The sequence below is a fragment of the Setaria italica genome, chromosome VIII (assembly GCF_000263155.2).
Source record: "Setaria italica strain Yugu1 chromosome VIII, Setaria_italica_v2.0, whole genome shotgun sequence".
NCBI classification, from domain to species: Eukaryota; Viridiplantae; Streptophyta; class Magnoliopsida; order Poales; family Poaceae; genus Setaria; species Setaria italica.
Window position 1 is genome coordinate 31,201,090 of NC_028457.1, and position 23,269 is coordinate 31,224,358.

Consider the following 23,269-nt stretch of genomic DNA (forward strand, 5'->3'; position numbering starts at 1 on the left):
GCGTGTGTCAGACCGCCGGACGCAAGGAAACGGCGGCCGGGCATGACGCGCGGGGGCGCCGATGATGCACGCAAGCCAGGGGCAAAGAAAGAAACTACTCCACCCACAACGTTTTGGGTGTACAGCTACAGGAGTGGTACATGAACTTTCGGCAAATATTCAAAATGTGCTAAGATAAAATTTAACTTTTATCGTATAAACTTTCGCGTACAGGAATCATTTATATGAAATTTGTTTCGTACGCACAGTTCTGGCATTTAAGTATTTTTTCTTAAGAAACGCATTTAACTAGTTGCTTGTAGAAGAGCGGAGGCAAAAAGGAAAAACAAAAACAGCATAACAAAAGCCAGGGGCTCTCGCCGTTCCAGAGACGGAAGGCGAGAGAGACGGCGGAGCAGGATCGCCCAAATCTCATGCGGCCATGTCCTCCCGTGCCCGCCTCTCCTCCATCTTCCGCACCACAGCGTCCTCAGCGTCACCACCGCGCGCTCCCCACCTCGCCCTGGCCGCCGCCACGGAGCGCGTGCGGTCCGGGGCGTTCGGCCCGGAGGACGCACGCCACCTGCTCGACGAATTGCGGCGGCGAGGCACCCCCGTTCCCGAGCGCGCGCTGAACGGATTCCTCGCCGCGCTCGCGCGCGCGCCGCCCTCCACCGCCTGCAGCGACGGGCCTGCGCTCGCCGTCACTTTCTTCAACGCCATGTCAGGAGCTGCCGGCCGAAGGGTGCTGTCTCTCACGTTCTGCACCTACGGCATCCTCATGGACTGCTGCACCCGTGCGCGCCGCCCGGATCTAGCGCCGGCCTTCTTCGGCCAGCTCCTCAGGACAGGGTTGGGCGTCAGTGTCATCACATTCAACAACCTCCTCAAGGGCCTCTGTGAAGCAAAGCGGACTGACGACGCTCTGGACGTGCTGCTCCACAGGATGCCCGAGTTGGCCTGTGTGCCCGATGTTGTCTCCTACAACATACTTCTGAAGAGCTTCTGCGACACAGAGAGAGTCGGAGGGCACTTGAATGGGCTCCGGAGGATGGCTGAAAAGGGATCTGGCTGCTCACCCAACGTGGTCTCATACAGCACGGTCATTGATGCTTCCTTTAGGAGGTGGAAGTTGATGAATGATGCGATCTATAAATGAAATGATGCAGCAGGGAATTTCACCTAATCTAGTGACTTACACCTCCAGTATTGATGCACTGTGTAAGGCAAGGGCAATGGACAAGGCAGAGGCGGTCCTCCGACAAATGGTTCGTAAAGGTGTTCGTCCGGATAACTGGTCATATAATAACTTGATCTTTGCATATTCCGCTAGGGGTGAGTGGAATGAGGCGGTCAGGATATTCAAAGAGATGACTAGGCGGGGTCTCCTACCAGATATTGGTACGTGGAACTCATTAATGGCTTCCCTTTGCAAGCATGGAAAAATTAAGGAAGCTAAAGATGTTTTTGACTCGATCGCAACGAAGGGCCAGGAGCCTGATACTGTCTCATACCTAATTCTGCTTGATGGGTACGCTACTGAAGGATGCCTTGTTGATATGACAGACCTCTTCAATTTGATGCTAGGAGACGGTGTTGCACCTGACGTCCGTATTTTCAATGTACTGATCAAGGGATATGCTAAATGTGGAATGCTGGATCGGGCTATGATTATCTTCAGTGAAATGAGGCACCAAGGAGCAAAACCTGATGTGGTAACCTATTTGACAGTCATAGCTGCACATTGCAGGATGGCTAAAATGGACGATGCTATGGAAATATTTAATGAAATGATTGATCAAGGAGTAGCACCCAGTATAGCTACTTACCAGTGCCTGATTCAGGGTTTTTGTACTCATGGTGGTTTGCTGAAAGCTAAGGAATTGGTTTTTGAAATGATGAGTAAAGGCATGCGTCCTGACATTGTGCACTTAAATTCAATAATAAACAGCCTTTGCAAGGAGGGAAGGGTAGTGGACGCACATGATATATTTGACTTACTTGTAAGTATCGGTCTGCATCCTAATGTTTTTGTGTATAGTTCGCTGGTGGATGGATACTGCCTAGTTGGCAAGATGGAGAAAGCATTGAGAGTATTTGATGCTATGGTGTCAGCTGGCATTGAACCTAATGTTGTAGTGTATGGCACACTTGTTAATGGCTATTGTAAACTTGGAAGGATTGATGATGGGTTGAGTGTTTTCAGAGAAATGGTGCATAAGGGAATCAAGCCCTCAACTATTGCGTACAACATTGTACTGGATGGGTTATTCCGGGCTGGGAGAACAGTTTCTGCAAAGGAAAGATTCCATGAAATGATCGAGAGCGGGATCTCAGTGGGCACTGCCACATACAACACCGTTCTTAGTGGACTTTGCAAAAACAATTCCTTTGATGAAGCAATTGGGCTTTTCAAGAAATTACAAGCGATGAACGTAAAGATTGATATTATAACTATTAATATTATGATTGCTGTAATGTTCAAAACTAGGAGAGCTGAAGGAGCTAAGGAACTGTTTGCTTCCATCCCTGCAAGTGGGCTGGTGCCTTCTGTTGAGACTTATGATTTAATGATGACAAATCTTATTAAAGAAGGGTTACCGGAAGAGGCAGATGACATTTTCTCATCCATGGAGAATGCTGGCTTTGATCCCAACTCTCGACTGCTGAATCATGTGGTCAGGGCGTTGCTAGAGAAACATGAAATAGTCAGGGCTGGAACTTATCTTTCTAAAATTGATGAGAGAAACTTCTCTCTTGAAGATTCAACGACAATGTTGTTGGTCGATCTCTTCACAAGCAGAGGGACATGTCAGGAACAGATAAAATATCTCCCAGAAAAGTATCATTTTCTTGCTGGAGCTGGCTCCAGTTGATTGTTACAAGCTTAGATGCCCAGAAAATCCTCTTGTTTGTAAGACAGGAAATTACCTGGACACTAACAGTCAATTACATGTGCTATTTTCTCTATTGGCATGATCGAGGTGTGACGAGCTGGTTGCATCTTAGGAAAAAAATGGATAAGGACTTCTGATGTGGAGGTAAGTTTGTTCCCACAATATGTGTAAATGAATATTTTTTGGAATCTGTTCTAGCATGCATTTGCCACAGATAGACTATATATGTTATTTTTTAAAAAAACAGTTAGTTGGTTTCATTTGCAAGTATTTTTTTTTTGTAGATTTCAGTGATCTGCTTGATATGCAATTACCCACTTACTTTTTGCTTCGATGAGTTTTTTGGTGCCCCACATATAAGGGTTGTTTTTGGTAGCATATTCATTCAGCAGATCAGGCAGTGTTGATTAGACTCTCCGATGCTATACTTTCAGTGTGATTTTCTTTTTGTTAATGAGGACCCTCTACATCGATGGTGACCGACCCCCACCCTCCCTGTCATTGCCTCCCTCTCTCTCCTCTACTGCAGCCAAGCCCTAGTGGAATGACGCTATGGCCACGCTAGTGAGCAACAACAAGCGCCACCCTCATCGGACCTGGCATGGGTGAGCCTGGATCTGGAGTTATTCATCGCATCACTGTCCTTTCTTGTGACCAACTTGTTGCCCACTCTTGGAGGACAGGAAGAGGGAGAGAGGGGACAAGGAACTAACAATGGTGCTGCTGGGAAGGTGGCTGTGGTCAGTTCTTGGGGCTTGCGCTAGGCAATTTCAGCTCGCTTCTCATCACCTCCACCGGCCATTTCTCCTCCGAGCTCGCCTGCCAAGGTACACACACCATTGCTCTGTAAGTCTCTTCTGTTCTTTTGTGACAACAGCGATGACAGTGTACATTGCCTCCTCAAGTAGGAACTGGTATGCCATTGAACACAGCACTGCTGAAAAATTACTTGATTTTGGTCATATCTTTTACGTAAAAGGTGGAATATTTCAACTAGCTTAGCTTCAGCTGTGCCGTGAAGTTCACAAGTTGTTCATGCTTGCCTGAGGTACAAGCATTTGCCTGTAGCAGCTTCAATTGCTGAGCTAGCTTGTTTCCCTTTTTTTCCCAACAGAACATGTTAGAAAAAATGGTACCATGTTCAGATGATATTGTGAAGATAATACTGAAGTGTCAAAAGCCATAATTGTGAAGATAAGACTGAATTGGAGGTTGCCTTTCAGATGTCGAAGCACTGACATCACAAACATGTCCTGTTTTATGGGGAAACACTCATATGTAAAAGGCAACATCTGATGCATGTTTTGATGATGATGCTTGTCCCACTAAAGAAATGTTTTAATGCTACTTTTATTATATTATTTATACGAGGAAATGGCGACTAATCATCAACTTCTTTCCACCAGCAAAAAAAAAAACACAAATTGTACATCCACTAACACTTCAATGACCCTAGGAAACTGAACTTCTACTGCTGCTAAGCATGCATGTCCGCATTTCTTTCAGCCTTAGGTGAGCTCCTGCAATCATAGCTCTTTGCTCTCTTTTTCTAAATGGGAAGCTGAATGACCTGGTATTTGTTTCAAGTGCAGACAGGTCTCTTGTTGTAATTATGTTACCTTGTTCTTCTTTTGTATTCCCCACCAACATTGTATTTCATATTGGCCTGCACTAAGCCATTTATGCCTGCACTACTACTCTAATATCAACGAATTTATTGATATTAGTCATAGGTACCTTTGACATGTGTTTGGCATATAACAATGATTCCTGCCAACAGGCTCTAAAGGTGCCTGCAATGTTCTTATAGGGATAGCAATGCATGTGTACAGTTTGGACAATGCTCACTTTGTGATGTTTCACCATTGTGTATCAGTAATACATCTTAAGATTAAAAGTTACGGCAAAACCTTCCTTGGCAGCTGCAATTTACCATGTCTGCTTGAAGTTACCATGTCTACCTGTCCTTCGCGTCTCTGATGCCACTCCCACTCTACACGATAAATGGTTTGCATCAGTTTATTGTCTTTCAGGTCGACAGGGGAATTCAACTGGGAAGAAAAACTGCCTGGTGCATCTGAAGAGTCTTGTCAGGGTTCCGATTCCATTCTGCTCTGCTCTTTCTGGCATAGTCGCAGATGTATGACACAGGTGTTGATGTAGTGGTAAATCTATCTGTGCAGAAATAGTAAATCTTTTGAAATTTGTTGGGCACTTGAACGATTTAATTGTTCTGTAGACCAATGAACTGTGCCTAACTGAATTTCAGTCCTTATATGTTGCAAAAAGTAGCTCATAACTGTTTTCTGATTTCTGAACACACAGGCTTATAATTGTTTTGCGTAACTGAACATCCTATATTATCACTGCAACAATGAAAGGAGCATAGTTCTGGAGTGCCACTTGATTTATAAACTGGTACCTGCAGAAGTGCAGATCCCCGGGAAGTTCCGGGGATTTTGTCCCTTGAACGCTATTTAGTTTAACCACCATCAAACACAGTTCCTAATTGTTGGGACAGGAGCATGGACATGGAGGAGACAGCGCGCCGCCGGCGGTCGTCGATCGTCACTGCCTACGGACCAGCCCCGACCTGCCTGACCGCTGCGATGCATGGCCTGCCCACTGCCCTTGCTCTGCCGACATCTCCTCCATTCCTGCCCGAGCCTCCCTCGTTGCTGGGAAAACGTCTTTAGCATCGATTCCTAACCCTCTTCAGTACTGGATGTGCAACCAATATTGTTACTTCAATATTAAAGGGGTCTTTAGTACGAGTTAAAGAACCGATACTAAAGGGGTATTAAAAAATAAAAAAAAAGCTCCTTGCCCCCTGCTCTCCCTCCGCTCCTTGTACGGTCACCCTGCCGCCGCACTTGAGCCAACGGGTCGGCGTTGGGCCTCCCATCGCCACCCTTGCCTCTTGCTGCCGCCCTTGCCCGCCACGCTAGAGGAGGATGGGATCCAGGCGGCGGTGCAGGGGATAGAGAGAGAGGAAGATGAGGGGAGGTGGAGAGAGAGGACGGGAACGGGTACAGGGGAGATGGATAAGGCGGATGGGGCGATAGGGTACTAAAGGTTGGGAGCTCCTTTAGTACCGGTTGGGAGCTCCAACTGGTACTAAAGGGGGTCACGGGGGGCTCCTGAGTAGTGATGACAATCAAGCGGGTCTGGACCCGAGACTCGCGGGTTTCAGACTCGACGGGGGCGGGGGCGGGTCTGGAATTCTCCCCATGGGTCTTGAGTTTAGGGATCCGACACATGGCGGGTGCGGGGGCGGGTTTATACTTCCCCTCATGGGTGACTCACGGGGGCCCGAAGTATACATCACGGCCTAAAAACTAGCCTAGCCCAACAACAATCCTAGGTATATAATCTCCGTTCACCCAGTCCGCCTCCCGCTCTCCCCGTCTCGCGGCCAGTGCACCGCACACCCGTATCCTGGCCCCCAAATCCATAATTCCTCGTCGCCCCCTCGCCCACGCCGCCACCGGCTGCTCGCGCCTCGCCCGCGGTGCCGCCCACTGTCATTGTCTTGCTCGGATTTCGGGGGCGGGTGCTTACCATCACCCGAAATATGGTTCGGGTTCGGGGCTGGTTTTATTTTCGAGTTTCGGGGGCGGATCTGCGGAAGCTCAATTCGACCCCGACCCGCCCCATTGCCATCCCTACTTCTGGGGAACTAGTCGTTGGATCTGGTATCGAGTCAAAACCAACCGGTACTCAGGGCTAGAATCAATGTTTATTTTTCTAGTAGTGCCTCTCCCTCCCCCAACCATCCAACCAACCAACAAACAAACTGAGCTCATTTACTAAGGGGGCGTTTGGTTCCTTTGCTTATTTTTAAGCAAGTGTCACATCAATGTTTAGATACTAATTAGGAGTATTAAACGTAGGCTATTTACAAAACCCATTACATAAGTGGAGGCTAAACACCGAGACGAACCTATGAAGCCTAATTAATCCGTAATTAGCCAATGTTTACTGTATCGACACATTGTAAAATTATGGACTAATTAGGCTTAATAGATTTGTCTCGTTGTTTAGCCTCCACTTATGCAACTGCTGGGAAAGGACGGCCTACGTTTAATACTCCTAATTAGTATCTAAATATTAATGTGACACTTGCTTAAAAATAAGCAAATGAAACCAAAGGCCTAATACGCGCACGAGTCGACGGCCTCACGTGCCGTCCTTTCCCAGCAGTTGCCTGTTGCTGCAGCCGGCAGCGGGCAGCCACGCCCCAATCGATCGCATTGATCAGGTCGGCTCGTGCCTCATGGCTCTGCGTCTTCCTGCACTGCCAGCCTCACCGGCCGATAGCAACGCCACAGCAGGTTCTTTATTTCCTCTAGATAGACGCATGTGCTATCCGTTGCCTGAAACCAATGCACACGTAATCTCTGGACAATAATAATCTGCTAGCCCGTCCAGTAGCAGTGTCACTGCTCCAGCACGTCGATCGAACCATCATCTGCAGGCTTGTTTTTGTACGCATGCATAAGGACTCCGTATCTGTATGCTACTCCGTCTTCCATACGCACGCGCGTACGTAACCACCGTGCATCCCGTTCTGCAAGCTACCCGTTTCGTACTCGGGTATAGTACGTATAGGTGTAGGACGCGCACGGCACGACAGTGACGTTAGTCGGACGGATGGTCGCCGGCTGATGATCTATGTCCTTTTTTCAGATAATGTGATCCATCTCGGTCTCTCCCTCGTTCACACTAGATCATAACAACCCAGCTGCCGTGCACGCGCTAGCTCGTGGTATATAGGGCTTGTTTAGTTCCCTCAAAATCCTAACTTTGACACTATGCAAAAATAAGATTTCCTATCATATTAAACTTGTGGTATATGCATGGAGTACTAAATGTAGACGAAATCAAAAACTAATTGCACAGTTTTGTTGTATTTTGCGAGATAAATCTTTTAAGCCTAATTAGTCAATATTTAGACAATAATTCACAAATACAAGCGAAACGCTACAGTATGCTACAGTACTACAACAGTGATTTTGCATCTCCACAGTTGGGCAACTAAACAAGACCATATGCTACTACAAATAGCATCCTGCATCCGACGACTTGTTGTACTTGCATGGGCACATGCAAGAACCACCCCCAGGTGGCGGCTGCAGGTGGCATCAGCTCCACCGATAAGCATGCTAGACCGCAATGGATCGCGTATGCTATCCATGCTCGTAGCAGTGTTAGGTTAGACACTACTGCAGTAGATTGTGTACCCAACCAGTAAGGAAGAAGGCAGGCGCGGTAGCCTACGTACAGCATGCGGTTGCATGAACTGGGCTCTATTGTTTGGCAAGCCAGCGTTGCGGAGCACATGCCGGGTTAAACTAAGTACTCCACGGGACAGCGCGCAGAGACCATAGTCCAGTAGTACCGCTAGGGCGTGTGCAGTAATGGAGGGAGAGAGAGAGAGGCCGGATGGGATGGAATGCATGGGTTTGACCGACTGCATGGGATGGATTCATGTCCTTGGATCGGGTCTCCAATTCAATTCTCGGTCCTCCGATCCCCTCCCCCAAGGCCCCAACAAGTGGTGCCCCAACCGCAACCGACTGAGCCTCATTACGCCGCCGACGGCGACGACCCGCTTGTCCTTGCGTTGCTATACGCTACTAGCACCTAGCTAATTCCTTTCCCAGCCGTTGCCTGTTGGCTGGCTGGCTGCTGCTGCAGTCTGCACCGCACAACGCTCTACATGGACTAAACTATATCATGTTTGGATCCAGGGACTAAGGGGGTGTCTGGATCCCGAAGCTAAAGTTTAGTCCGTGTTACATCGGATATTTGGATACTAATTAGGAGGATTAAATATGAGCTAATTACAAAATTAATTGCAGAACCTCTAGGCTAAATCGCGAGACGAATGTATTAAACCTAATTAATCCATCATTAGAGAATGTTTACTGTAGCACCATATTGTCAAATCATGGACTAATTAGGTTTAATAGATTCATCTCGTGATTTAGCCTAGGGGTTGTGAAATTGGTTTTGTAATTAGCCTATGTTTAATAATCCTAATTAGTGTCAAACATTCGTGACAGGGCTAAAGTTTAGCTTGGGATCCAAACACCCACTAAAGTCCATTAAAACAGATAAGTACCGAATTGATCAGGTCGGCAGGCTGCGGGGGCCAGCCCAATAATCAATCGAAATGCCAGCCTCCTCAACCATTCCTGCGTAACTGGCTATATCTTTATTCATTCCTGCGTAACTGTGCCAGTTCGACGCGTGCATTGCGTAACTGGCTATCTTTATTCATTCATTCCTGCGCGACCGGGGTCGTTCTTCTACCAGTACCAGCATCTATATCAGCTGGACAAGCCACACGTTTTCTCTTCTTCGTTCCTAGGTTTTGCTGTAGATGTAGTAGACACATCAGTATAGTAGTCACAACGACGGGATGGTTGGTCACCGGCTGACCCCCAACCACCCATCATCAATGCATTCGGTTCAGCTCCGACGACTCCACGAGCTGCTCGGCGATCTACGGCTGGTCTACGTCGCCTTCTTTCTCGCTCGATCGCTCGCTGGCCGGCCACCTTCCAACCACCAGCACACCGTATCTCTCTGATCCGGTCCTCACCGTCTCTCGCCTTCGTGCCGTCTCACGTTTTGGACAAGAAACTACTCCAGCGTCCAACCTATAATATACTTGTGACGCACGGCTGTGGAATGATGTGTGGATAAGGAGGCGCAGCAGCAGCCAGCAAGCTAGCGTTTCTGTTTCGTACTTTTCAGTGACGAGCTACACACACACGTTTCTGTTTCGTTTTTCTTCTCCAAAAAAAAAAACCCTTCATTACATTACAATCTATCTGACCGCCGGCACAAAACAGCTGCCTGCATTTGCAACCCCCATCTGCTTTTGCAATAACCAATGGCACGGTCGTCTGCATCAATTGCCGACGATGACAGACAGACAGGTCAAGAAGGTTGAGAGCAACGAATCGGAATGAAACACTGGGCTGCTTGCAACAGAAAATTCAGCAGCGAGGAGAGCGTGTTCTTGATGATCATGCATCGAAACATCGGGCTGGGCTGGAACCAACCGAGCAGAAACACCACCAAGATCATGGAATGCATGGTTGTTGATCCAGACTAGGCCCATTCTTCAGGGCCCACCTTGGTTTCGTGGCGTCGTTCGCCGCAATCCCCCATTCAACATTGGGTTGGGCTGGAAACGACCGAGCATCACGTTCACGTAACCACGGGCCATCATCCTGAGGCCCATAGTTTCGCCGAGGTATTTGTGTCACCGCCGCCGTGCCGCCGCGAGGCGTCGTCGTTGCCGAGCAGCTGGCATGTTTGTCGTCCACATGTTTGTCGTCATCTCATCATCTCGTATGCATGGACTGCTCAGGCTATTTTCACTTAAATCTTGCACTTTTTTTGTGCAAAATTCCTGCAGCCCGGAAATTGGAGCTGCGTTGTGATGTTAGATCCCAGTTGGCTGTCGCTCTCAGCTCATCCAATCGAGGTCAAAGGTGTGTGGCTCGGAGCTCAGCCTGCAGCAGATCGAGGCCGAGCTGCGCTAGAGGAGCAACCGAGTCCGTGTAGTACGTCCATGGCGCCCTCCCGGAGGGTCCTCATGCTCTGCGGCGACTACATGGAGGACTACGAGGCCGCCGTCCCGCTCTACGCGCTCGCCGCCCTCGGCGTCGCCGTCGACCGCATCGCGCCCGGCAAGCACCCTGGCGACGCATGCCTCACCGCCGTCCACGAGTTCCTCGGCTTCGAGCTCTACACGGAGCTCCCGGGCCACCGGTTCGCGGTCACCGCGGACTTCGCGGCGGCGGCGGCGAACCCGTCGCGCTACGACGCGCTCGTCGTCCCGGGCGGCCGGTTCGCGGAGCACCTCAGCGCGGACGAGGGCGCCGTGGCGCTCGTCGCGGCGTTCGCGGAGATGCGGCGGCCCGTCGTCCTGACGTGCCACAGCCAGCTGCTGCTCGCCGCGGCGGGGGGCCTGGCGGGCGGGGTGCGGTGCACGGCGTTCTTCGGCGTGCGCCCCGTCGTCGAGCTCGCCGGCGGGACGTGGGTCGACCCGGAACCATTCAGCCTTTGCGTCGCCGATGGGCACGTGCTCTCCGCCATCGGGTGGCCCGCGCACGCCGAGATCATCGCCAAGCTCCTCGCCGCCATGGGCGCGCGCGCCGACGCCGGCCGCGGCGGGCAGCGCGTCCTCGTGCTCTGCGCCGTGAGTTTCCCCTCGCCGCCGTTCATGTCGCCTTCGCTCATGGTGGCGCCGCCGCCGATTGACGTGACCGTGTGCAGGACTACGTGGACGACTACGAGGCGAACGTGCCGTTCCGGGCGCTGGCCGGCGTGGGCTGCCGCGTCGAGTCGGCGTGCCCGACCAAGCGCAGGGGCGAGCCCTGCGTCACGGCCATCTACGACGCCGTGAAACCGGGCGCGGTGAGCGAGGAGAGGCGGGGGCACAACTTCGCAGTGACCGCGGACTGGGCGGACGCGAGCGCCGACGGCTTCGACTGCGTCGTCGTCCCCGGCGGCCGGGCGCCGGAGCTGCTGGTGACCCACGAGAGCGCGGTGGCGCTGGTCCGGGAGTTCGCAGACAAGGGGAAGGTCGTGGCCAGCATCGGGCAGGGCCACCTGCTCCTCGCCGCCGCGGGGCTGCTCCGGGGCAGGAGGTGCGCGAGCGGGGTGCCCATGAGGGTGGTCTCGAGGCTGGCTGGGGCAGAGGTTGTGGAGACGGAAGGGGCGGTCGCCGACGGGAAGATCGTGACGGCGGCGGGATGGCCGGACCTTGCGCCGTTCGTGGCTCGCCTCGTCGACCTCCTCGGCATCACCGTTTCGTTCTGAAGCGGCGTCGCATCTCTGCTCTGCAAACTCTCAGCGCGCGCTGAACTGAACACTGCGGTGTTCTGAATGTCCAGTTGTTTAGAGATTCTCTTCATGTGGTTTGAGAATAAAACCGATGAATCACATAAAGTTTTGTTGACAGAAAAATCGCATCTTTCTGAAAGTTGAATAAGAAGCACCATTACCTGCAGAAAAAAGAAGCACCAGGTGCTTCTGCTGCTTAATGCTGGTTGGGGTTAAACAGGTAATTTATGAAGTGTGCACAGGGGCAGGTCCATGATTTGGAATATGGGTATTCAAAATTTCGAAGGGAATTTTCTTTTGACAATCTAAATGATAGATTCATATCGCAGAACTGAGTACAACGAACATCACATATTCATAAAATTGATCCAAACATGAACTTAACATATGCTTATACTGAATGATCAATGTAGCAAAATGCACAAGTTTTATAATACTAGTATTTCTAAGTAATCCTCACTGCCTCGCTGTTACGTTGTCACAAATTCATAAACATACATAAATTGCAATCACTAATGTGTTGAAATAGGATGCCAATCACTAATACGATACGCATGCGCTCTTTCTTTCGTTTTCCTTTTCCGTTTTGCTGAAAAAAATAAACTGGTGCGCGCTTTCTAGCGGGAAACAGCGCGCGGTGGCCCACATCACCAGTCAACAGGAACGTGGACTCGTGGAGGCTCCCCGTCGACATCGCTCAGTCGTCGTCCTGGTCAGAGCAACCTGCCTCCACTCCACCCCTCCCTGCCCAGCGCCACCGTTCCGGCGTTCCGCTTTCCGCGATCCGGCCCGCCTCCACCCCTGCATCCGCCGCCTTCAGCTGCCCCGGGATCCGACCCCTACCTCCCTTCCTTGCCGCAGCGACGGTCCCGTCCCCCGACGACGACGGCGAAGTCGACGATGCGGCCGCGGCCCTGCAGCCGCCGCGCCAGATCCATCGCCGTTCGTATTGTCGCGCCGCCGCGGAGCTAAGGTATGTTTCTGTAAACTGATTTCCATGGTTAGTGAGTATGTTTCACAGTTATCGGGTTGGATTTTTTTTTGGGGAACACTGTATCTCTCGCACCACCAGTTCTGATTCCGAACCAATTGACAGTTTGATCCACCGGAGAGAACGTCTCCTATCGTAGGTAGCACTGGCACGCATAGCATCCGAGCCGTCCTTGACACGCGCTCTCTCACCTCACTGCTACAGATCCAGGCTGGACGCTGGAGTGTGGAGATGAGGGATGGCGCTGGAGTTTTGGGAGGACGCGCCGTCGCGCCCTGACGTTGGTAAGAGGATTAGCAGATCATCAGCGGGAGCAGAGAGGCCAGGACTCGCAGGGCAGAGTTGCCGCTGGGGTAGTGAACGCTGACTCGCTGAGCAAAGAGGGGAGTGGATTGGAAGCAGAGCTTAGGAGTTAGAGGTTGAAGAAGCATGCGGCCGTGTGAAAGTTACAGAGTGGTGGATAGAGTAAGGAAGGACTTGAATCAGGTGGTATTTTTGTGAACTGCAACTGTGGAAAAAAAAATGCTACCACAGCAAAACGATCCGTTTTGATTGCCATCAGGGCAATTTTCCCACTGTTTATTCCTTTTTTTGGATCAATTGATTCTTTTAATCACATTATTTTTCTGGAATCAAAAGTTTTGTGCATTATTTTAATTTTTCTCACCTTTTCCCCCCACAGATGCCTCAGCTTGGGAGCATATGCGATGAGGGGGATGAAGGGGAGGTGGATAGGAGGAGCTCTCCGGTTTTTTCTTTCTTTTCATCTCAGCTCGTTTGCTGTTACTGCTAGCGACGGTTGTTCATTGTATGTACGTGCCTAAGAAGGAGTTGGAGGAGGAGGCAATAATCAGATTGGGGGGAGAGGGAGCGATCCATTTGACATGGAGTTTGCCACAGGGGCGATCGGCACACTCCTCCCCAAGCTAGGCATGCTGCTCAAGGAGGAGTACGACCTGCAAAAGAGTGTGAAGGAGGGTATTAGGTTCCTCATGGCCGAGCTCGAGTGCATGCAAGTTGGGCTTAAGAAGGTCTCCAACGTGCCGGTAGACCAACTGGACGAGCTTGTCAAGATCTGGGCTAGGGACGTTAGGGAGCTATCCTACGACATGGAGGACATCGTCGACACCTTCATGCTGCGTGTAGATGGCCTTGAGGCAAACAAGAAACACGACATCAAGGGGTTAGTCCAGAGGTGCTGCAATTCATTGTCCAAGGTAAAGATTTGCCACAGCATAGGCAATAAAATCAAATATATCAAGAGCCAAGTTGAGGAGGTGAAGAAACGGCATGATAGGTACAGGATTGATGATGTAATTGCTCAGCACCCGACTGTTGACCCTCGCATCTTTACGTTGTTTGAGGAGGTGACCAATCTTGTTGGCATTGGCAAGACAAGTAATGATCTAATCAAAAGGTTGTTCGGGGGAGATGATTCTACCAATAAAAAACTCAAGATTGTATCCATTGTTGGATTTGGAGGACTAGGGAAGACTACTCTTGCGAAAGCGGTATTTGACATGCTTGAAAAGCAATTTGAGTGTACTGCTTTTGTTCCGGTGGGCCGAGAATCAGACATAAAGAAAGTTTTCAGAAACATCCTAATTGCACTTGACAAGCATAAGTACATGGGATTTGACACAGCAGCACTGAGTGATTGGCAGCTTATTAATGAGCTCCGGGAACATCTCGACAAGAGGAGGTACACACGCAGCACCCACCAAATTTAAATGCTATTAGTGATCTGTGTATGGGTGTTTGTTTCAGTTACTAGTTCTGGTAATTGCTGGCCTGTAGTGTATCTTTCCATTTTCTCCGTACTAATTGAAGACCATTGTATATGTCTCGAATTAATCCTGGAAGGCACAGAGTGTAGAAATTTCGCTTTATTCTACATGTCATCACATTATTAATAGTTCAAAGTATAAAAATTTCCATGTTACTCAAATCTTTTTAAGAGAGCATCATAGAGATCCCTACAAAATTGAAATATATCCTAGAGTCTTGTCACATGTCTGAGTTGGTTATGTCTGAGTAGGACACAAGCCTATGTCCTGCTGCAACCTATGTCATTTCCAAATTACTCCCTCCATACCAAATTACTATTCACTTTGGGTTTGTCCTAAGTCAAACTTATCTAACTTTGACCAAATTTATTAAAAGATATAATAAGATCTATGATACCAAATTGGTTTTCTTCAATCCAGCATAGAATATATTTTGGTAGTGAATTTATTTGGTATGGTAGCTATTATTATATTTTTGTATAAGTTTGGCCAAAGTTAGACAAGTTTAACTTAGGACAAACCCAAAGTGAATAGTAGCTTGGGACGGAAGTAGTAGAACACAATGGGAGCTGACATTCATAAGTTAGGAGAAGAAAATGTCAGACGTGTCTATGTCCACTGTCCAAACCCACACAAACCAACAGAACAGTAAGCGTTATGCCCCATTGATGGCAACTAACAAAAGAGTCAAATAAATATATTCCCTTTCATAACTCATTCTTCACGTATAAACATATTGCCTTCATGAAGCATCTGTTAGGTTCGTGGCATTTGCTCCACTTAGTAGTATAACAAATTACTGAAGGAACCTTTTCCCCGCTAAAGCATTAAGGCATATCTCAATAAGCAAGGAACAATGAGGTCAAATCTTTAGAACAAGAAGGATGCATCCAATCTGGATAGGTTTAGGGACTTTTTTGGTTAACTTTCAAATTAGTTCTGTCTCCAAAAAAATATAATAATGTGCGAAAGGTTAACTGTAGTATTGTTGTCATGGCTGCAGTATCAGCAACAGTGGAATCCTCCAATCCACCCTTGTTCTTATCCTACTTGGCACAGGTGCTGTGATGATTTGGCCATGCAACCTTGTGTGCTCATCTTTCTCTTCTCTATCCAAATTAGACCAACAGCAAGCAGGGAGGAGCTCAGTTGTGAGTTGTGACAGCAAGTGCCTTGTTCCTCTTCCTCCTAATCTTTAATCTCCCCATCTTTCCAACATCTACCTCGACTCCTTATTGTGGATAGGCATAGAAGAAAGGCAAGATAGAGCTGTAGAGGATGGGAGGGGCTGTTGGGGAGTGAAAGAAGTGTTGGGACGATGGGTGGGCCAGAATGACAGAGGCCAAGTCAAGGTTCTTGAGTAGCTGAGCTTGTAATCTAAGAAACTCTTGCGTGTAAGGGTTCCTACAATGACACACATTTCTTGTATGTGTTCAAGAAAAAAAAAAGGTTCTTGAGCAGGAAGCCAGGATCAAAGCTGGAGGGAGAGAGCAAGGGGGAGGTTGGTTTGAGTTCTTTTCTCAGCAAAAGGGGACTATCTGTTGGTCTAGGGACTAACTTTTCTCATGGTCACCCTTTTCTACCACTAGTTTGTGTTTATTACTTTTTCTATAAGTCACACTTTCTTATCTGTAGGTCACTCATGTTAAGGACCTTTGGAAATTCAAAAAAAATATAATATAATCAAATCACACTTTTGTGGTCTTTTTATTTTAAAAAAGAACCATGTCTACATTGGTGGAGCTGTAGGTGCATGCACAAGACTCACCTACCAGGGTTGAAATAGCAGCGTTCACATTAATGTAATTTTTACTAGCATTCTGTTGGGTATGTGTTATGGGTAATGCATTTGAAGTCAAATGTGTGCGTGCATGGTGGTGTGTGAACCTATTCATCTTCCTTGTACTTGCCAAAAATAATATAAAACTAATAATTCTAGTGTGCACAAACATATACCATATCTTGGTCACATAAGAAAAAGAAATTGATAAGTAACAATAAAGTTGTAACAAAACTGGACATTTTTTTTGCTGGTATTACGAGTTTATTTTAAATTATCTGGAAGTTTAGGAAACTGTCCTTTCATGTTGATTAGTTCAAACTGTAGGTGAGATTGTATAAGCTTACCACAAATGATGATTGTGATCAGTAGGATGTGTTGTCTCCATTGAGCAACTTAGTTGATCATTGATTATGTCATTTTTGGACCCTCGATTCTCACATGTTTCTATTTTTTTATGTTTAAAATATATATTCTCTAGATCATTTTACTAATCTGACCCTTTCGGTTCCATCAATAGGTATTTGATTGTTATTGATGATGTATGGGAGACATCAACGTGGAAGTTAATCAAATGTGCTCTGGTGGATGGTAGTTGTGGAAGTAGAGTAATCACAACAACTCGCATTTCTCAAGTTGCCCATGAAGTTGGTGATGTTTATGTCATGGAGACACTTTCTGATGATGATTCCAAAAAGTTATTCTACACAAGAATATTGGATCCAGTCTCTCAAGGCGATGAATGCAAAGGTCAAACAAACAATCAATTGGATGAGGCAACCAAAAGGATCTTAAGAAAATGTGGTGGCGTACCATTGTCTATAATTACAATAGCTAGTTTGTTGGTTGACAAACCCGTGGAGGATTGGTCCAATGTATACGACTCCATTGGTTTTGGGCCTAAAGATCAAAACGGTACTGTTCAGAACACAAGGAATATATTGTCATTGAGCTACTATGATCTACCTTCATACCTAAAGACTTGCCTGCTGTACCTAAGCATATTCCAGAAGACCACTGGATTGAGAAGAATTCTTTGATATGGATGTGGGTAGCTGAAGGTTTTCTTAAGGAGGAGCAGGGAAAGGGGTCATTCGAGGATGGTGAGAGATGCTTCACCGAGCTGATAAACAAAAGCATGATCCAGCCAACAAAGAGTGATGAGGATGCCGCTGTAGATGGTTGCCATGTCCATGACATGGTGTTGGATCTCATACGCAGCTTGGCAACTGAAGAAAACTTTATAAAAATACTAGATAGGGAGCATCAAGATTGCTCTTCTCCATGGAGCAGTAGTGTCCGCAGGCTAGCATTGCACGAGGGGAGCAACCAAGATAAAAACAATAACCTAGCTGACGGCATGGCAAAGCTGAGGTCATTCAATGCCATTAAGTGCCCTATTAGCATGTTGTCGCAGCTAGTGAGCTTCCAGACTCTACGCGTGCTAGTGCTGGAAGGATGTGAGATCATGGAAGGCTATCACCTCAAGCATCTTGGGAAGCTACGTCAGTTGAGGTACCTCGGATTGAAAGACACGCGTGTTGCTAAGCTCCCAAGGGAAATAGGGGATCTCGTGCATTTGTTGGTACTGGATGTCAGGGACACTGGCTTGGAGGAACTGCCAGAGACTGTTCGTGAGCTAAGCAAGCTCATGAGCCTGCGTGTCAATGATAGCATGAGCTATCTGTGGCTGCTTTGGGTGGGCAACCTGACATCCCTGCAAGAGCTGGTGCTGGGAAATGTGGTCATGTCGCCATGGTTGATCGTGGAGCTGAGCAAATTGACGGAGCTGAGGATACTCGAGATTTCATTTTTGGAGAGTGGAGAGCACATGGAGTCCTTGCTGGAGGCTCTGCGCGGTCTGTGCAGAATCCGGATCCTGATGCTTCGATTCTGGCCTGATGAAGTCCTGGTGAGCTCCTGGGAAGGCTGGGAGCCACCACGGCAGCTCTGCCAGTTTGTGATGGAAGGTGTCTGCCTGGCTCGACTGCCAGGGTGGGTGAACTCCACGTGTGTCCCGCATCTCTCCTACCTACGCCTTAAATTGCTGGTCATGGAAGCGCAGGACTGGGAAGTCCTTGCACGGATGCCTGAGCTCCACTCCCTCTGCATATATAGCACGTTAAGGTTGAGCTCAGCAGGGAGCATTGAGAGCCCCATCTACGATGGCTACAGCTGGAGGATGTATGGGCAGAAGGAGATTCCTGGCGCCAAGCACCCACGGTTGGTTTTGCTTTTCTTTTCAATCTGTACATTCTTTTTTCCGCAAAGTAGATCAACCCCCCCTCCTTTTGGGTTCCAGTGTTATGCTGTATTTTGAGGACCGAGCAGAGGCTAGGTTGGTTCCCTCCAAGGGTCCTCCGGCAGCCCACCTGTGTTTGAGCATTGTTGTGTTTGAGCATTGGTTGGCGCAGGTTGCCCACCTTTCTCTCTTAACTGGTTGAGCAGGGTGGACCTTTGAAAAAATGTTATGGCTATTTCTTTGTGACAATTATTGCCAAATGATTGGTCAAGATAGAATAATAGGAACAGTATCGTACAATTTTTCAGATGCAATGGACTGGATCGGTGATGCAAAGTTTATGCTAATATTTTTTTTCTCTGAATTCGCTATAAGAAGATCTCTTATTCTTGTGATATCGCAATTATTCCATGCGTTTTGAATCTTATGTAATTTTCAGGGGCTACTATCTGTGCATGCACCGCCAGTCCCAGCGATGCACAGCGACAAAGCAGGTGCAATGCCGAGATGAGGACTCAACTCTCTTCGATGTCATCTACCATGGCACACACACCTGTGTTCAAAGAACATCGGTAGAGATCTCAGCATGCCAGAATTTAGTGGAAGAGAATTACATGCTGGTCGAGCAGGGGCCAGACTGGGACGTGCAGAGCCTCGCCTCACTATTCTTGGAGATGCCGACTTCAAGCTCAATTACAGATGACACCAACAGGCCTTTCAAACGTAGCAAGAAGAGGTGAGCATCCTTGTGAGGTGGGCCCAGCCCCAAAATGCATGAGACCAGGTTTAATAGGATAACTTTCCAGAACGGAGTCAACGGGCACAGATCTGTTTCTATGCAGCATGGATGAGTTATTCACATTTTTCTTCGCTATAAAATTTGTTCTGTGATTTGTAGGCGGAGTCATATGGAGATGCAGAAGGTGAAGGTGAGGGTGGTGAAGGTGAGGGTGGGGGCGGTGAGTGGTGAGGGCCCCGCCGACGATGGCTACAGCTGGAGGAAGTACGGCCAGAAGAAGGTTCTTGGAGCCAATTACCCAAGGTTGGATTTTGTTTCTTTTCAGATCCCAATCCATACATATTTTTGGCGAGTGAATCGAATAATTTTCTTCTGCTTGGGATTTCAGCTGTCATTTTCTCAATTCCCAAATGTTTGGTCGTCTATACTTGTCAGTTAGGTTAAGAGATACTACAGTTTTTCATATGCAATGGATTGGATTGGTGATACAAGTCTGTGTGCTCACTGCCTCTAATTTCACAACCAAAATTCTCTCTTTCGCCACAAGATTCATGGCTTAAAAACTCTGCATGATACTAATGGTGCAAAATATGCAGGGCCTACTACCGGTGCACCCATCGCCACTCGCAGGGATGCGTGGCGACGAAGCAGGTGCAGCGCTGCAATGAGGACCCGATGGCTTTCGACGTCATCTACATCGGCATTCACACCTGCACTCAGAGTGCCGTGGCCATGCAGCCACCGCTGGAGCAGAACCCGAGTGCCAGTGGCGGGTCCACACAGTGACGAGGGTCCGGCGGCTGCCATGTCTGCCCTGTGGTGGACCTCCACATTCCCTCTTTCTTCTTCCCGAGGTGCCAGACCTGTCCAGCCATGCGTGAGTCCGTCCTCTTGGCATCTGTGTAATGCCCAGGTGCCTCTGTTGATCTAAGTTACAAATTACAATGACGGAGCACCGGAGAAGTCAACACTTATCTAGACCAGTATTGAGCCTTTAAACTCAACACCTTTGCAGCCAGCTGCTAGCCCAACCCACAAGGGCGGTCAATGTTGCAAATTTGGATGCTAATGGAGCGGTCGGCAGCCGCGTCCGTCATCCTGGGTGCCGATGGACGATATCTAGGATGTTCAGCTCTGGTTGCGAACTCTATAATTGACCCGGTCACTTACTTTAGAAACTATGGACTCTGCTGACGCGCTTGGACTAGCAGATCTGAGTGAGCCTCCAGTGTCTTTCCATACGTCAGATGCGTTGGCAGTGGTCAAAGACTTCAATAGTGCAAGTGCAGCCTGATCTTGATGGACATCGAATGAAGATGAGCCACGTTTCCAGAAATTTCGTTTGTATATGAAGGAAGATCATTCAACACCAAAGCTCGTAATCGCACGACTGTTTGGCTCATTGAGAGGCCTTATTTATACTTATATTATTACAATGTATAGTTGGTCATTATAATGAATAAAGTCCACAGTTTCCACCTTAAAAAGGCTACTGCTCACTCGGATGTTTGATGTCCGATTTCCTTGTATTAAGGATGACTTAGTTTTGTAAGTTTATAAGGGTAGAAAAATATCATCACATGATCAATAGCCTGGCACTCAGACTTGTTAATACACATGATTATACTCTTGATACTGGCAGTGCAATTGCAAGGGCCACCCCTCTAGTTTCAACAATTTTATCTGTTTCTGGAAGAGCACGGCAATATCTTTTGTATGATCTTTTGCTCAATCGGTACTGTTGTTGCTATCCTTTGCTTCTTGTACATTGTTTTTGGGCCATATTTAGGTTTCCGTAGTACATAGTTTGACTAGCCAACCTGTTGCCAAATCTGACGGATTCTTGTCTTGTTTCAAAATTTCTTTTGCGGGTGTTCCAGATAGTTCTGCACTTCTCAATTACTCTGTTGAATTAATTCGGTTGATATTTGAAACAAACTAATACTGCGGTCAGCTTTCTGTTCAAGTTTCCAGAAATTTGAGAGTGGGGGGCTGGAAAGCCTCAACATGACCAGCGCAATACTCGAATTGGCCTTAAGAGGCCTAAAGGTCACATGTGGGCTCTGGTCCAAGTGGGCTTGGCCCATGTGTCAGGAACACACCAATGGCATTTTGCACGAAGCAACAGTTGTTTATATGTAAATACCAAGAAATGTGTTTCCATTAGGACCTAATTCTTTCCTTTAATGAAAACAACATCACACTATTTGAAGCACGCATGTAGGAAGAATAATCCATGATGATCTCGGCATATGCGCATAGAGTATTTTCCCATAAATTATTTATATCCTATCTAAAAAGGGTAAAGGGATTATCTTAAAAACAAAGAAGGATAAAATGTGTTGGAACTTCATGGAGGCTAATTAAGCACTCTCAAAAGCAGCTCGTGGCTAATAAAGCAAACGATAAAATGAGTATTGAAACTACTCTAGGATAATTAAGCAAAAGGTGATCGATCCATACATCAATACATAGTAGCTAGGTGCACAAGCATCTTCAACAATCTTTCTTGACGCAGTGATCGTCGCAGGCGCTGATGCAAGATGTCGCGCACTGTTCGGCAGCCCCGTACCTGCAAGCGTTGCATCTCATCATATCGCTCGCATGCATGCTGCAGGGCCACGCGCAGTTGTTTTGGACGGCGGCGCTGCAGTTGTCACAGCTGCAGGTCCCGCAGTCGCCGCTGATGCAGTCGCTAGGGCAGCAGGAGGAAACGGTGCTGGTGTCGTTGCTACTGCTGCAGAAGCTCTGGCAGCACCCCCGGAGGACCTGGGACTTGCAGCCCTCGCATTGGCCCACCGGGGGGCTGCAGTCGACGGCGCACGCTGCGGCAACGACGGCACTGCAGTTGGTGTTGCAAAGCGACGGACAGTCGCTGCACAATGGCTTCTTACTCGGATGCCCTTGGGAAGACATGACCAGCACAGCGAGAACGGCAATGGCCGCCGCTGCCCTAAAACCTGCTGCACCTGAAACCATTGCTGTGGATGGATGAAGCTTAAGCTTTGCTATAGAGAGGAAGATATGTGTAGAGCAAGAGAATATCACAAAACGTAAGATGTGAAAAGGTTCGGTGCCTATGGGATGGTATTTATAGGCTAGCAATGTAGGGAGAGAGAATCTTAACTAGATTACACAACTAGGGTGTTGGATTGTAGATGATGACAACAATGCATGCATGCTAGCTACAAGTTGACCTGCAACGTATGCGGTGGATCTGGCTTACCGGAGACCACAGCTGATATGATTGCATTATTGTATTCTCTCCGTTCCAGTATGTATCTAGAAAAGCTAAAACGATCGAACGGAGGGAGTACGCAACAAAGTCACCTACGTACTTCCATTAATTAAAAAATATGCATTAATGTCTGTGAAGCCTTGGCTCAAAATTTCTTGAAGACAAAGATGAACTAAACGCAGCAATCGATAGTTGATACAATGAATGCATTATTATTGATATACTATGAAGTATTATTGACTTTTGACTAAGTCCCGATCGGCAGAGGTACAATTTATATGAGCAACTTGCTTTTAACAAGTTCCATTTAACTTGCATTGTGAACTTCACTTGTTAATTAGTACTCCCTCCGTTCGTTTTCAGTGGGCATAGTTTGACTGTCAAGAAATAATTAATCTTTCACTACGTATTCGTTTTTATAATATTTTATGAATTGTTACAAAGTTGTAACCATTAGAAGTGATTTATCTACGAAACAAATTGTTCATATTTTACAACACATAACTAACAATATATATTATTGGACTTAACTAATTGTCAGTTAAAGTGTGGTGTTGGACCATCGAACTATATACATCGTTTGTTAAATTTCCCCGAAGCATGCACTGACTTTGATTTGGTCATCCAAACCGAATTGGCATGTGGAGGAGATTCCACTATTTCGGTTCCCCATGTAGCTTAATACTAGACTAAACGTTTGGATTAGGGCTTAGGGTTTAATATGCTAAAGAACAGGTCAACAAATAGT

The 23,269-nt window shown here is 47.6% G+C and overlaps 1 protein-coding gene and 2 pseudogenes across 1 annotated transcript; all 3 read left to right on the plus strand.

The window, feature by feature from the left end:
• The first annotated feature begins 249 nt into the window (after window positions 1-249).
• On the plus strand, window positions 250-5,313 carry LOC101773052 (annotated as a pseudogene).
• Window positions 5,314-10,229: 4,916 nt separating this feature from the next.
• Window positions 10,230-11,968, plus strand: LOC101773459 (DJ-1 protein homolog E). The gene is made up of 2 exons (XM_004979536.2): window positions 10,230-11,097; window positions 11,175-11,968. The coding sequence occupies exons 1-2, from the start codon at window positions 10,336-10,338 to the stop codon at window positions 11,718-11,720; spliced, it is 1,308 nt and encodes a 435-aa protein (XP_004979593.1). The 5' UTR covers window positions 10,230-10,335; the 3' UTR covers window positions 11,721-11,968.
• Window positions 11,969-12,424: 456 nt separating this feature from the next.
• Window positions 12,425-20,978, plus strand: LOC101773877 (annotated as a pseudogene).
• The last annotated feature ends 2,291 nt before the right edge of the window (window positions 20,979-23,269 follow it).